This window comes from Cavia porcellus, unplaced genomic scaffold, assembly GCF_034190915.1.
Source record: "Cavia porcellus strain 051 isolate PalLab524CR breed Dunkin Hartley unplaced genomic scaffold, mCavPor4.1 scaffold_8, whole genome shotgun sequence".
NCBI classification, from domain to species: domain Eukaryota; kingdom Metazoa; phylum Chordata; class Mammalia; order Rodentia; family Caviidae; genus Cavia; species Cavia porcellus.
This window is the reverse complement of record NW_026947491.1, coordinates 95763598-95775741: the sequence shown is the minus strand read 5'-3', so window position 1 is coordinate 95775741 and position 12144 is coordinate 95763598. Positions and strand designations below refer to the sequence as shown.

At 45.8% G+C, this 12144-nt stretch overlaps 2 protein-coding genes across 6 annotated transcripts in view; one reads left to right on the top strand and one right to left on the bottom strand.

The window, feature by feature from the left end:
- Hmgxb4 (HMG-box containing 4) overlaps positions 1–9016 on the bottom strand; it is a 32680-nt gene extending 23664 nt beyond the window's left edge. For 3 of the 5 annotated variants that reach the window (XM_063255555.1, XM_063255556.1, XM_063255557.1), the window contains exons 1-4: positions 4792–4874; positions 4047–4195; positions 3517–3595; positions 1794–2767 (exon numbers count right to left, since the gene is read on the bottom strand). In XM_063255555.1, coding sequence (XP_063111625.1) covers positions 1794–2767; positions 3517–3595; positions 4047–4195; positions 4792–4822 — 1233 coding nt within the window. In that variant the 5' untranslated portion in view covers positions 4823–4874. Of the gene's footprint in view, positions 1–1793; positions 2768–3299; positions 3412–3516; positions 3596–4046; positions 4196–4791; positions 4875–8913 lie in introns of those variants that run through there. The other 2 variants (XM_013143003.3, XM_063255558.1) reach the window with 2 other exon arrangements.
- Positions 7883–10268, top strand: LOC134477479 (uncharacterized). The gene is made up of 5 exons (XM_063255586.1): positions 7883–7910; positions 8056–8120; positions 8255–9147; positions 9500–9554; positions 9660–10268. The coding sequence occupies exons 1-5, from the start codon at positions 7883–7885 to the stop codon at positions 9663–9665; spliced, it is 1047 nt and encodes a 348-aa protein (XP_063111656.1). The 3' UTR covers positions 9666–10268.
- The last annotated feature ends 1876 nt before the right edge of the window (positions 10269–12144 follow it).

Here is a 12144-nt window from a genome sequence, read left to right as displayed (position 1 = left end):
ATTGTGCAAAAGAAAAGAAAGTGCTCTAAAGGTTATAACTCCATATATGTTTAAGTGTGTAAGATAGATTACTTATACTTTTTGTTTTTTCCTTTTTCTCCTTAAATAAAAAAAAGAAAAGAAAATGGTTACCAAGGACTTTGAGAAGCTGAGGACACATTAAGGTGACCAAAACAGTCCCTACCATCAAGGTACAAAGATAGCTCCACTACAAGGAAGAAAATATGGAACAGGAAAGGCAGCAAGGTATCAGGAGAGTTTAGAAACTTGGGGAGTTGATAGAGGTGGCACCCGTTCAGGTCTTGAAGGTACAGCTTCAGTAGTGAGCAGGAGAACAGGGACGCCCAACTTTCTATCCTAGCTACAACTATTGCACTGAGCACTGGGTCTTGCATGTGCAAATGTGCAAAAGACAAAGTGAGACTGTCCAGGAAAGCAGACTGACTCGAGGTAAAGCTGAAATGACAGGTTCAGGGCTGAATCCAGATCATTATGAATGTGTGGCCAAGTCTGGACCCTCATATTTACTTATTCACCTCAAAAGTAGGAACATTCATCAGGCAGCTGGAAACATGGCTAGAGCTGTTACTTTTCTGTGCTGCTCCTCAAACAGTTCTCTGATAGGCTTTTTCCTCCCTCTTTGTTTCCTCTGGCTCCAAGAGATGCACACATGTCCATGGCCATATCACTGAGATGCCCTTGCCTCATACTGTCAAAGGGCACCTGTGCCAGGTGTGAAGGCACAGGCCTATAATCTTGGCACTCTAGGAGTGGTGACAGGAAGATTCCCCGTTCAACCTAGATAGGGAAACAGGGTAATAGCCTGTCTCAGAATATAAAGCAGCTCAGTGTGGAGTTCCTGGGTTCAATCTCCAGTCCCTATCCACCCTGAACACCCAAGGTATTCTGTGCAGGGAAAATTAACTTGTACCTCACAGACAGAAATTAAATTCCCATTTCCAAATTCATAATATGCCCAATGACCTTCTTAGCTTTTCCTCAGATTTTATCAGGTATTTCATTTTTCAAAAATATGAATAAAGGAAGAGAATGGTTATTGTCATGTGGCAAAACTCATTTTTTTGTTTCTACTATTTTGTGTTTATAAGATTTCTTTCCAGTTGGTAATTTATCTCAAAATAAGATTTCCTTGCTTTTTTTTGAATGATACAATTTATGAATGTCTATAAAAGTATACTACTACTTTGATAACAGGGACAAAATGTCAACTGATGTTTTTAAAGAGGGAATCTTTGATGACATAGCCATCAGACCCTGAAACACAACTGTTAGAAACCTGTTATGCAGAAAGAAATCAAGGTCAAGGGACGATATTCTTCCTCCCCTCTCCAGGGCACAAGGCTCCTGAGGACAGAACCTGGCGCTTCTGCACCAGCTGTAGTAGATAGCCTGCAGCAGAGGTGCTCAGTGCTTCCTCTGTTGGCCTGGCTGATCGCTATACCACTGATCCTGAAGGCCAATTTTTCCAAAATGAACTCAAAAACACCTCTGCACATCTCCAACTGGCAGGGTAGGCAGTGCAGCTAAGGGCAAGAAACTGGGACCTGCTCTTTCCAGGAATTCTAAGAAGCTGGATTCCTCAGCTTATGCTTGGCATATGAAAACCATAAATAAAAAGAGTACTCTTGTTTCTACACGAGACCGATGTGGTCCCTGCAACATTTCCTCTCATTCCAGCAGATCGCCCAGCCCTGAGAAAGCCTGAAGTGCCCTCCTCAGGAAAACCAGTTTCATCTTGGACCAACCTTGCCCCCCTTCAAAAAACATTTTACCTTTTCTCCCCTCTCTCTCTCTCTGTCCCTTTCTTCCTTTTTCTTTTTTCTCTCTCCATGCCCATCTGCTGGGAGGTTAAGAGGTGGCGGGGTAGGGGCAGCAGCAGCCCCAGCACAGGGGACGCTGGGAGGGGGGCCAGGTGTCACTGAGATGTCACCCACTGCTGTAGCAGGCAGCCCCGAACTCCTCCTAGACTTGGAGTGCCTCTTCTCTTTATGCTTCTCCTTGTCCTTCTTCTTTTTGCTCTTCTTTGACTTCTTCTTCTTCTTGATTTCCCGGTAAGAATCATCTATTACCAACTCGCCTGCCTCCAGCTCTCCACCCGAGGATGAGTCTGACTCCACTAGAATCGGCTCAATCCCTGAAAGGTCGAGGTTAGAATTCTGGGGTTCTGGGAACGGGGCAGCATCAGATCCACAGCCTTCAGGGCCGGGTGATGAGTGTGGCTCTGAGGACGACTTGTGCTTCTTCCGGGCCGTTTTCAGAAAACTCTGTAACTCGTGTCCTAGGAGTACAGCACCCTGCTCATCCCGAGCAGACTTCTTAGAGGACTTTTTCACAGCTGCTTGCTGAGGATACTGAAAAGACTCGTCCTCGACGGAGCTGCTTCCTTTCTCCTTCGGGGAAAGAATCAGTTTCATCTTCAAGCCATCAGGCTCACGGAGGGTCAGGGTCTCTGTGTTCACGTAGAGTGGCTTCATTTTCTTGGATTTGTGGGAGCTGCTGTCCTCCGGGGTGGGCTCCCCACTGCCGGCACTGACCTTCTTTCTGTGGTGCTCACGCTTGCTCTCTGAGTGGCTCATGTAGCTTGTGTGGCTTGAGGAGCCAGAAGACTTCTCCCCTGCCTTTCTGGGGGGCTTGGCGCCTGCTGCCAGCGGGGAAGTGATCGCTTTCAACAGATCCATAGCTGTGTCAGCAGCCTGCAGACTGGACCTTTTCTTTTTCTTCTGTGCCAATTCCAAAGAAGAAATGTCTAGAGACAAATGAGAGAAGTGCTTGTCAGTAAGACAGGAGCAGTTTCTACCAAGTGTCTTCCCTCACCAAAGACACCCAGCTAATGTGACAAAGAGGCCGAGTGATCAAGGGGAGGCCCTTTGGTCTCTAACGCTTGGAGGTAGTGCCCATGTGCTGCCTGGTTTGGCGGACTGCACTCAGCCCCTGGAGACCACTCTTGCCACTAAAATTGTTTCTCTTCGAGTCTTCACAAGCAACCAGAGAGTACCCAGAAGAACAGACTACAGCTGTGGGTTGGGAGTTATGCTCTAGATTAGGGTGCGCACAGAGGATTATTGGTTTCCATGTTCAGGACAGACTCATTCCAGTAGAAGGTTAGTTTCACCAGCACTAGCAGAGCATAGCTAGGAACACTGGCTTTGTGAGTGGCTCTTCCCTGAGAAATAACCCACAAATGCAGGCCAGAGGGCCCAGGACTACATTGGCAAAGGGATGCTAGATAATGATGGCACAAGATAAGTGAATGATTGGGGGGAGAAGGAACCTGGTACCTGTGAATCACAAATGAAGACTGTTCTTCTATGCTGAAGCCTCCACAATACCAGCCCTCCACCTCTCCTCCTTCACACTGGTTTATCGGCACTCAGAACAAGAACCACTGTCCTGTTAAATAGGCCACTGAGTCAGCAACATCTGGATCCCTTTCCCCTACCCCGACTCCAAGAACCAGCGATACATCCTCCCACCTGCTGCCCTCCCCAGCCTTACCTCCATGGTGGCAGTCATCAGGGGAGTGCTTCCTCTTCTTCCTATGTGCGTCCGTCCCCAAGAAGCACAGCTCACTGTCCTGTAATCACAGAGGAAAAGGAACAGATGCTGAGAGGACAGCACGGGGTGGGAGTGCAACACAGCCTGGGAGTGCAAGACCCTGGGACTGAGCCCGGTACAAGAAGAGGGAAGGAATACAACAAGGCAAAGGCAATGTAGAGCCACTGTTGTTTTTAGATGGGTTTTTTAGATTTTATTTTTTTTAATTTTTATTTTGGGTACCTGGGATGGAACTCATGACCTTCTCCTTCTCCCTGCCAGGCAGGAGCTTACACCACTAAGCTAAATCCCCGGCAGCTGGATAGGATTTGACTTTGCAAAACAAAGCAAAGTCAAAGTATCACAGGAAGTGATAACCGTGGGTAGGAATAGCATTTCTTTTCTGAAGTTTTACAGAGACACTTTCCCCTTGATATAGTAGGAAATGTGCTAATTTTAAAACAGTCCTAATTCAAATGTTTACAACTTACCTTTAACTTCTTCTTGGAAGAATTCCTGACCTGAGCAGCGATCTCTTCCTCTTCCCTTAAGAAATCTTTGTAAGAACGTCTCTTTTCTCGCTGGCTTCGGCCGGCTGCAAGGCCTATGTCCTCAAAGCCGTGATCACCATCGAAGCAATCTGAGAAGCACAAGTTCATGTAGGAAAGGATGTGAGAAAAGTAAGCAGCAACCAATCGTCCCACTATTTCCAGATTAACACTGTATTTTCCTCAGTCCACTGAGACACTGGGCTAGATCCAGAGGGACTAGTGTTTCTTGATGACCTGGCTGCACACAGAAGAGTCAAACCTGAAGAAAGCTTCTGCGCTATGCAAGGCCCCGTGCGCATCTTCAGACATGGTTCTCAGTTGTGCTCTGGTGAGTGGACACAGACTTGCAGAGGAAAGGCAGAAAGAGCACGGGTCCTGCGCTGTGGTTGCTGCTCTGTGGGAATCCGCAGGTGTTCCTGTCCCAGCCTCCCGCACAGGGAGCTGGCACAGGTAAGAGTGCTGCAGGGGTTGCCTGAGACCCTGAGAGGCTCATGTCGGAACCCTGTCTTGGTTTTCGTCTCCACGGGCCTAGTCTGGGGATGACGTGGTGGCTGAGGGTCAGCACAGGCTCTGGACCGGCCCGTGGAGTGCAGGCTGTGATGCCCAGTGCTGGTCTCTAATCCACGGCTGCAAGGCCTGAAGAGGACACCCGCTTGGAAAGGCTTCTCAGGTTAAGGGGTCATACCTTCTTTCTTCTCGGAGTCATCATAAGCCATGGTGATCCTGCATGTGTCACTGTCCAGGCTCCTTCCGTCTACAGGCCCAGGTCTGAGAAACAAAGAAGGAAAACCCTCCTGTAATGTGAGATCACGCAGAGAAGCAACCTTCCAGGAGAAAATTCGCAGTGATCCAGAGGCTGGCCGGAAGGGCAGCAAGAAATAAAGGGGTGCCTCATTGCTTCCTCTGTCAGTTTGTAAACTGGGGTCAAAACTGTAGCAAGTATGCTATACTCAATTAGATGATTTACAAATTATGGCCGTCATTTGGCGAAGCACAGAAAATACTGGCTTGTTAAAAAGTAATTCCAAAATGAGTTTTTGAAAAGCTAACAGGACTGACAACTTGGAGATGAAGTAAAACTTGACACCACATCACAGGACTAGGTTTAGTCGTGGTTACAAGACGCAGATACAGCAAGACGCAGAGGAAGACAGACAACAGAGAATACTGACAACCACAAAACCCTACAACTGGACGGGCCAGCTAGATACCAGCTGTACAACTTAAGCACAAATGATAACACAAAGAGACTAAAGAGCGCTTTTTTGTTGGGTGGTATGACTTTGCTGTTCTAATAAGTGTAAAAGTAGGAAAGCTTAAAGTAGCTGGCCATATGACAGCTTGCAATGCTCACAAGCCTCTCTCAAAGGCTATTTGTCCACTGGAGATGAAATGTGTATGATTTTAAGATCTTCACTACTTAGAATTATTATAAATTTGAATGTTGTAAATATCGCAGGTTTTTTTTGGTGTTCAAGTTTAATGCTCACTTTTAACTTTGAAGAGAACAATCTTACACATTGTATAGTATGGTTAAGTAAAATTCGTTAAATACTTGAAGGACAAGCAGCAAACTCTACAGGAAAAGTATCTGTAGGAAATTTAAATTGTACATTAAATATCCTGAAAATGCCCTCACCAGCTAACCAAATGCTTAAAAGTTAACCTGACTGGTGATTTACTTAAGTTTTATTTTACCTTCAGCATGGTAAGCTGGGTGTAGCAATATCAAAGGACACTTCAATGACATTATTAATCTTTTCAGGGAGGTGAGAATAATATTAAAGTGCTCTATGTAACTTGTGGGAGAAAAGATGAATTTGATTAACAAAGGAAACTTTCACAGTAAGTTAAAAAAAAAACAGAAAGCCTTATTTGAAGTCAAATAAAATATAATGCACAAATAGGTCTAAGCTGAAAACAGAAAAGTGTTACCAAGAATGATGACAGAAAATACACAAAAAGGCTTTTTTCCCTTCTCTGAGAGATGAAATGAAGAATGGACTTTTGCTAAAGGTTAGAAAAGCTGAAGTGAGGCTAAACTAAATGAACTGCATCATTTTAAAGACATACTGTAAAATTTCTTACTCAAAGGGTCTTTTCATGAAACAAGAGACATAAAGTCAGGCCTCACATAAAATTGTGGAGACAAGATATAGTGTGGCTGGCTCTCCATGTCCAGAATTTAAATACTAAATTGTGTCAAATGGGGATCACTGTCTTCCTTTTCCACCCAAGTGGTACTGTTTCCAAATCGTGTGAAGATGGACATGGGCAATCACTGCTATTTGAAAATGGACAGGCTCTTGTTGGCACTAAAATACTGAGATTATTAGAAAAATATGTGGATCACATTGATTTTCATATGCTGATAATGCCAAGAACCGCTATAGCTTGAGACTTCCAGTTAAATACTTTTCATGTCAAATGAATTTTGGTACAGAATAAGAAATAATAGCAAAAAAACAAAAACAAACCCTCACTGCCATAAAGATAGCTATTAATCTATAGTCAACAACAAAATGCCAAAAGTCCAGGACTTATAAGTGGGCTCTCCTCTGGTAAATCAACACCAACTAGAGCTGACCAACCTACAGTAAGAGTAAGCACCTCCATAGCCACATATAAAGATAATGGTGACCTGCTGAACATGAAAGGTACATACAGTGTAGTAACTGCTTCGAAAACTAGATCTAAAAAGCTATAAAAAGGAGCAGAAAATTAAGGTCTGCAGCTCAGGGGCAAGCCAACATACAAAGGGTGCTGGTGTTGGCATTACACATTAGAATCAGGTGATGAAAATCTCACAGTGAAGAGTGTTTTACAGATTACAGGATAAATACCTTAGGAGAAAAAGAGGAAGGCTAGAATACAAGTCCAGCTCACTGAAGAACTGGGACAGCCGAGATCAAGAGCTACTTGAGACCATATCACACTCAGCCTAGGCAGACTGAGGGGTCCTCAATTTCCAGGTTCTTTAAATCAGGGTTTTATTGAAGCTTGGGGGTTGTGACTCAAAAGAGAAACATGAGAACAGATAAAGATGCCTCAAAGCAGTAGTGTGAAAGGGAGGCAAAGTTCAGGCAGCATTCACAAAAGGGGAACCCTGATCTTCCTCCCAGGTCTTGAATGTTACTAAGGTAAGCTCAAGGTGCAGGGGCAGGAAGCAGATTGTGAGGGTTAATGACACAAAAAATCAGGTTCGATTTTCCCGTTAGAAAACAGAATCACAGTAACGTCGGCAATGTAAGAGGTGTTAAAACTCATTCTCCTGAATTCTGTAATTTCAGAGTTTACAAAATTCAATGTTGTCAACTCCAAGAGGCAGGGACAATTTTACTTGTGTTTGTCTTCCTGTGTAAGGAAATGACAACGTAAGTTCATCATTAAATAGTTTATGGAAGAAACATGCCACTGTAAAAAAGGCATCCTTGAGAAATGTGCAATTATCAACTGACTCTTCTGGGACTTTTTTCAGGATGAAAAAGGGGAGGCAGAGTTGATCTTCCAGTTGGAGATCAAAATATTATATTCAGGTACAAACTTTCAGAATAACCAAAGTATTTATGGAAAAAGTTAAAATCATCAAATGTTTGGCTGTTTTGAAATGCAAACTGTAAAATGCTGAAAACCTTACAGAGGACAATGTTTGGAGGTGAGTCTGAACCCTGGCAATGGCATGTATGTATCGTCATCCCAGAATACAGCTTGGAACTGAAGAGGAAACAAAACAAGTCCCCTCAAGTGGGCAGGAAGTGAAATTCCACGATTCCGATATGGTCCAGGATTTGGGCTCTGTCCAAGGTTTTTCCTTTTCTTTCAGCACTCCTTTCAGGATCACAAAGGGTCTGATATACATCTCCGAAATTTTGTTGCTGTTTCTGGGAGCGCAGTCTTCTCATTTTCATCGGGATTCTCTCCCTTATCTACATTCAGGCTTCTCCGGAAGGACCAGCACCAGCTTACAGGTCTGCGGCCACCTTGCAGATTGGCGACGACACACACTGTGACACGGTGTGGAATCAACAGGCTTCCTGTGGGATTCAGTCTTTATTATTCTGCAAGGAGGGAAGATACCCAGCCGGCCTTGGAGAGGGAGCTGAAGGCTTCTTCTTTCGTAGAGTAAAATCGAGTGAATCTACAAGTAGCAGCCCTGGAGGGTACGGGGCCTGCGTGGAGGAAGCTCCCATGCGAGGGCGGGCTCGGCGGGACGCAGATGCGCGCGACACAAGGATTTGAGTGCCAGCGCCCCGGGACGCGGCCTCGGGGTCTCCACAGCAGACACTCCACAGCAGTGCGAGCGGGGCTCGCACGGCAACGCTGCGGCACCAGCTCGTGCATCGAACTGGCAACGAGGAGGGAGGAGCAGTGCCGACCACGATGCGGCGCCCAGTCCCCGCGTACCACGCCAGTCCAGAGTCTGCATCCCGGCCCGCTCGGCCCCTCTAATCTCCTGTCCCCACGAGCCGTGCCCCGTGTCCCGGCCCCCAACCCAGTCCCCGCGCCGGCGTCCCCCAGCCTGGTCCAGGCTCCACGGCACCCGAGGCTGGAGCAGGCGGCAGGCGCTTCCCCCGGCCCGGGCCTCCTCCCTGCCGCCTTCCCGCCTTCCCGGTTTGAACTCTGCCCGCCCCGCCCAAGCCCCGGCCCCAGCCCTGGCTCCGGCTCCGGCCCCCGTCCCGCCGCCACGCCAGTCCCCGCCTCGGGCCCGGCAGGCCGCGCGGGCCTCGGGCGCTCCATGCCAGGTGGCGCGGCCAGGGCGGGGACGGGAGGGCAGCGCCGCCGGGGCCGGGCCGGGCCGCACCACTACCTTCACTCAGCTCGCCCGGGTCCCGCCGCGCCGCCGTCACCAGCCGCCATCTTGGAGAGGGAGCGCGCGCGCCGCTGGGCACCTAGTCGAGCGCCGAGCGTCGCCGCAGAGCGAAAGAGCGAGCACCGAGCGCATCGAACTCGGCGGTGGCGAGCTCTGCCGAGCCTGCGCTGTACTCGCCTACCTGGGGCTCTGTGAGCTTTCGGTCTTGCAAAATTCCGGCTACTCAACGAGGTAGGTTTTATTGCGACTCACAGGGAAGGATTGCTCAGAGGCAGACTTGCTCAGCAATGCACAGGTAGCTGGAGTAAGAGGCAGCACACTACTCTGAGATTCTGATTTGCAATGCCTGCTTTTCCTAATAGCCAATGCTATGTTTTCACGATGTTTTTTCTAGGCGATTCCCCGGTGCAAAACTCAGAGGCGTACTGAGCCATAGCAGTGGCGCTTGTTTGAAATTTAGAATTTTACTTGAGTATTTGGCCTGCAGGGTGAGGGAGAACACATTTTGGCAACAATATACTGAAAAATAATTTGCATGCCCAATCACCCACATTTATGCCTCCTACACAATTTTCATTTACAGGTTAACGACTATTTCCAGAGACGTGGTCTCCTACACTCAGAAGGCAATGGACCAGGTAAGAAGAGTGCCTCTCGATTTTCACACTTACTGTAGAGTGCGTGGTAGTCCAAGTTCTGCCAACGTGGGTGGGCATCATAAGGTACAGCAGTTACTTTTATAGCACTAGTGTGACAGGCTGCTTAGTGACTTGTGAGGTACCCATCGCTGGAGGAGTCCAAGCTGGAGCTGCAGACCTCATTACTTCGGAGCAGACGACTGGACATTCAGATTGGCTTCAAGTGTTGTGAACCCCATGCTAAGTAGGTAAAAGTAGTACAGGCAGTCAGACAGGGCAAGGCCCTCGAAGGAGTCAGTGTAGAAGATGGAAACACACAACAGTGGCTGGCGGTGCCTCTGTTGAAGGCGAGGCCTCAAGATAGAAGAGGGAATGATCAGGCTTATGTGCTCCCCAAGGGATAAGCAGTATCACCTGATCCAATAGTCTAGATAGACATCAGTCACCCTAATGGGTGACCAGGACCTCCGATTCATCCTTTCCTAAAGAAGGTCTATGTTCTTTCCATGTACACTTGCTGTTTGATCTGCTTCCCCATTGGATCAACATTACCTAAACAGCTATCCAGGTAATTTTATTGGTTTATCATAGTTTTGACCTGTTGTACACACCTTGTGATTTTGCTCTGTAAAACTTCCTTTGAGAAATGGGCTGGTTAGAAACCTACTTTCAGGTCTCCTCTAGTCCCTCTGAATAAAGTTTTCCTGCTCTCAACTTCTGTTGCTCCTCTGAATTCATTCTTTGATTTTGGGGAACATGAATGTTGTGTATGTGACACCTAGCAGATTGGGAGTTACATTTACTTTCCCTGTATCAAAACTGTGTAGAAGCTAAGTCTGAGAATGTAGCTCAGTGGCAGAACACTTGCCTAGCATGTGCGAGGCCTGGCATTTAATCCTCAGCGACACACACATAGTAATAAGAGAATACTACGAAAAGTTCCACAACTGTCCTGTTGACAACTGAGACAAAATGGTACTGCAAACTACCAGAAATAAACCTTTTTTCTTACCCTTATAACATTTAAAGAAATTGAGTTTGAAATTTGAAAAGTTTGTTTTGTTTTTTTGAGACAGAGTCTCACTATGTAGTTCAGGCTGTCCTTAATCTGACTATGTAGCTCAGGCTGATCTGAAACTTACAGTGATCCTCTGACATCCTACCTCCAGCCTCTTGAGTGCTGGGATTACAAATGTGTACCACCTTGCTTGGTTAATTTTAAAATTCTTGAAAGAATTAAAAAAGAAATCTCCAGGCCCAGATGGTTTCATTGGAGAATTCTCTCAGATACTTAAAAATATAAGTTCTACAGAATCCTTTCTAGTAAATAGAACACTTCCCAATTGTCTATGAAGCTAGTATTGTTACAGAAAAACCAACATCAAACTGAATGGAAGATGACAGTATGTAATTTATCAACTAGTGATTTCTTAGTGTTTATTTTTGGAATTTTGTATTGTTGCTACCCTTTTTTTCTGTTTTGATTTTTTTCTCTTTAAATAAAAATTTTTTTAAAAAACTGAATGGAAGACTCTTTGCACCAAAGAATCTAGAGGGCAACTTGTTTATTATGCTAGTGGGCTAGTGGGAATCTCGGTTCCAAATCATCAGCACTGAGCCAGGTTTGGTTTCAGTTTGAATTCAGTTTGCAAGCAGTAAATACAAGGCATTACATGACTGGTTGCATGGAATGAATTAAATCCTATATTGTGAAGTAGGCTAACTCTAAATACATTTGCTTAAAAGGAATTGTTTATCGTAACACAGGAATATCATGGAGAGGAGGGGAGGGGGTTCAAGCAGAGAAAGCAAGAGTTAAAAAGTATCGTTGAGTGGGTCACTTTATCCCAACCGAAGTCCTTGAAGCCAGTGAGAGGCAATATACTTTCTTAAGGGAAACGTCAGCCAAGAATACTCAAATTGACCCAGGTCATTATCAGAAGAAAGGCAGCTGGGCCCAGATAGTCAAGGCTGCCTGAATTCAGCAGGATGGCTATATGACAAACAACAGGAGCACAGGCAGAGGCTACTATTTGGTTTTAACTTGTTATAATATATATATATATGAGTTCGTTATTCTGTAACCGTGCCTTTACTAATTGTATAATTGTGTCCCAACAGTATTCTCCTGATAGCAAAACCAGACAAAGACACAAAAAAATTACAGGTTAGTATTCTCCATGAGTACGGGCACAACGCTCCTTAAAGTATCATCAGAGGGACTCCAGAAACATATAAGGGAATTAGGGACTTCTCCCAGTGGTGTAAGCCTGGTTTAGGATTTGAAAATCAGTTGGCATACAGGCAGAGAAGAACACTCATGTGGTTGTATCAGTCAGTGCAGAAAAAACACTTGACAAAATTCAGCACCCATGATTGAGAAAAAACCAAATACCCAAAAGTTGGGATAAGAGGGAAATGTTCTCAATTTAATGAAGAGTGTCTATTGAAAACCTGCAGCTGACAGACTCAGGGAAAGGCTGATCGATTTCCCTCATCACTGGAAATATGGTAAGAATGGCTGCTGTCTTTCTTTTCCAATACAGTGCTGGGATTCTAGATGCTGCAGTAAGGGAAGAAAAGGACACAG

Bases quoted from the DNA above. Each gene is read 5' to 3' on its own strand.
- LOC134477479 (XM_063255586.1), top strand. From the start codon at position 7,883: ATGGTCCAGGATTTGGGCTCTGTCCAAG. The intron at 7,911-8,055 runs GTTTTTCCTTTT...CTTCTCCGGAAG, and splicing joins GGATTTGGGCTCTGTCCAAG to GACCAGCACCAGCTTACAGG. The intron at 9,148-9,499 runs GTAGGTTTTATT...TTTCATTTACAG, and splicing joins AATTCCGGCTACTCAACGAG to GTTAACGACTATTTCCAGAG.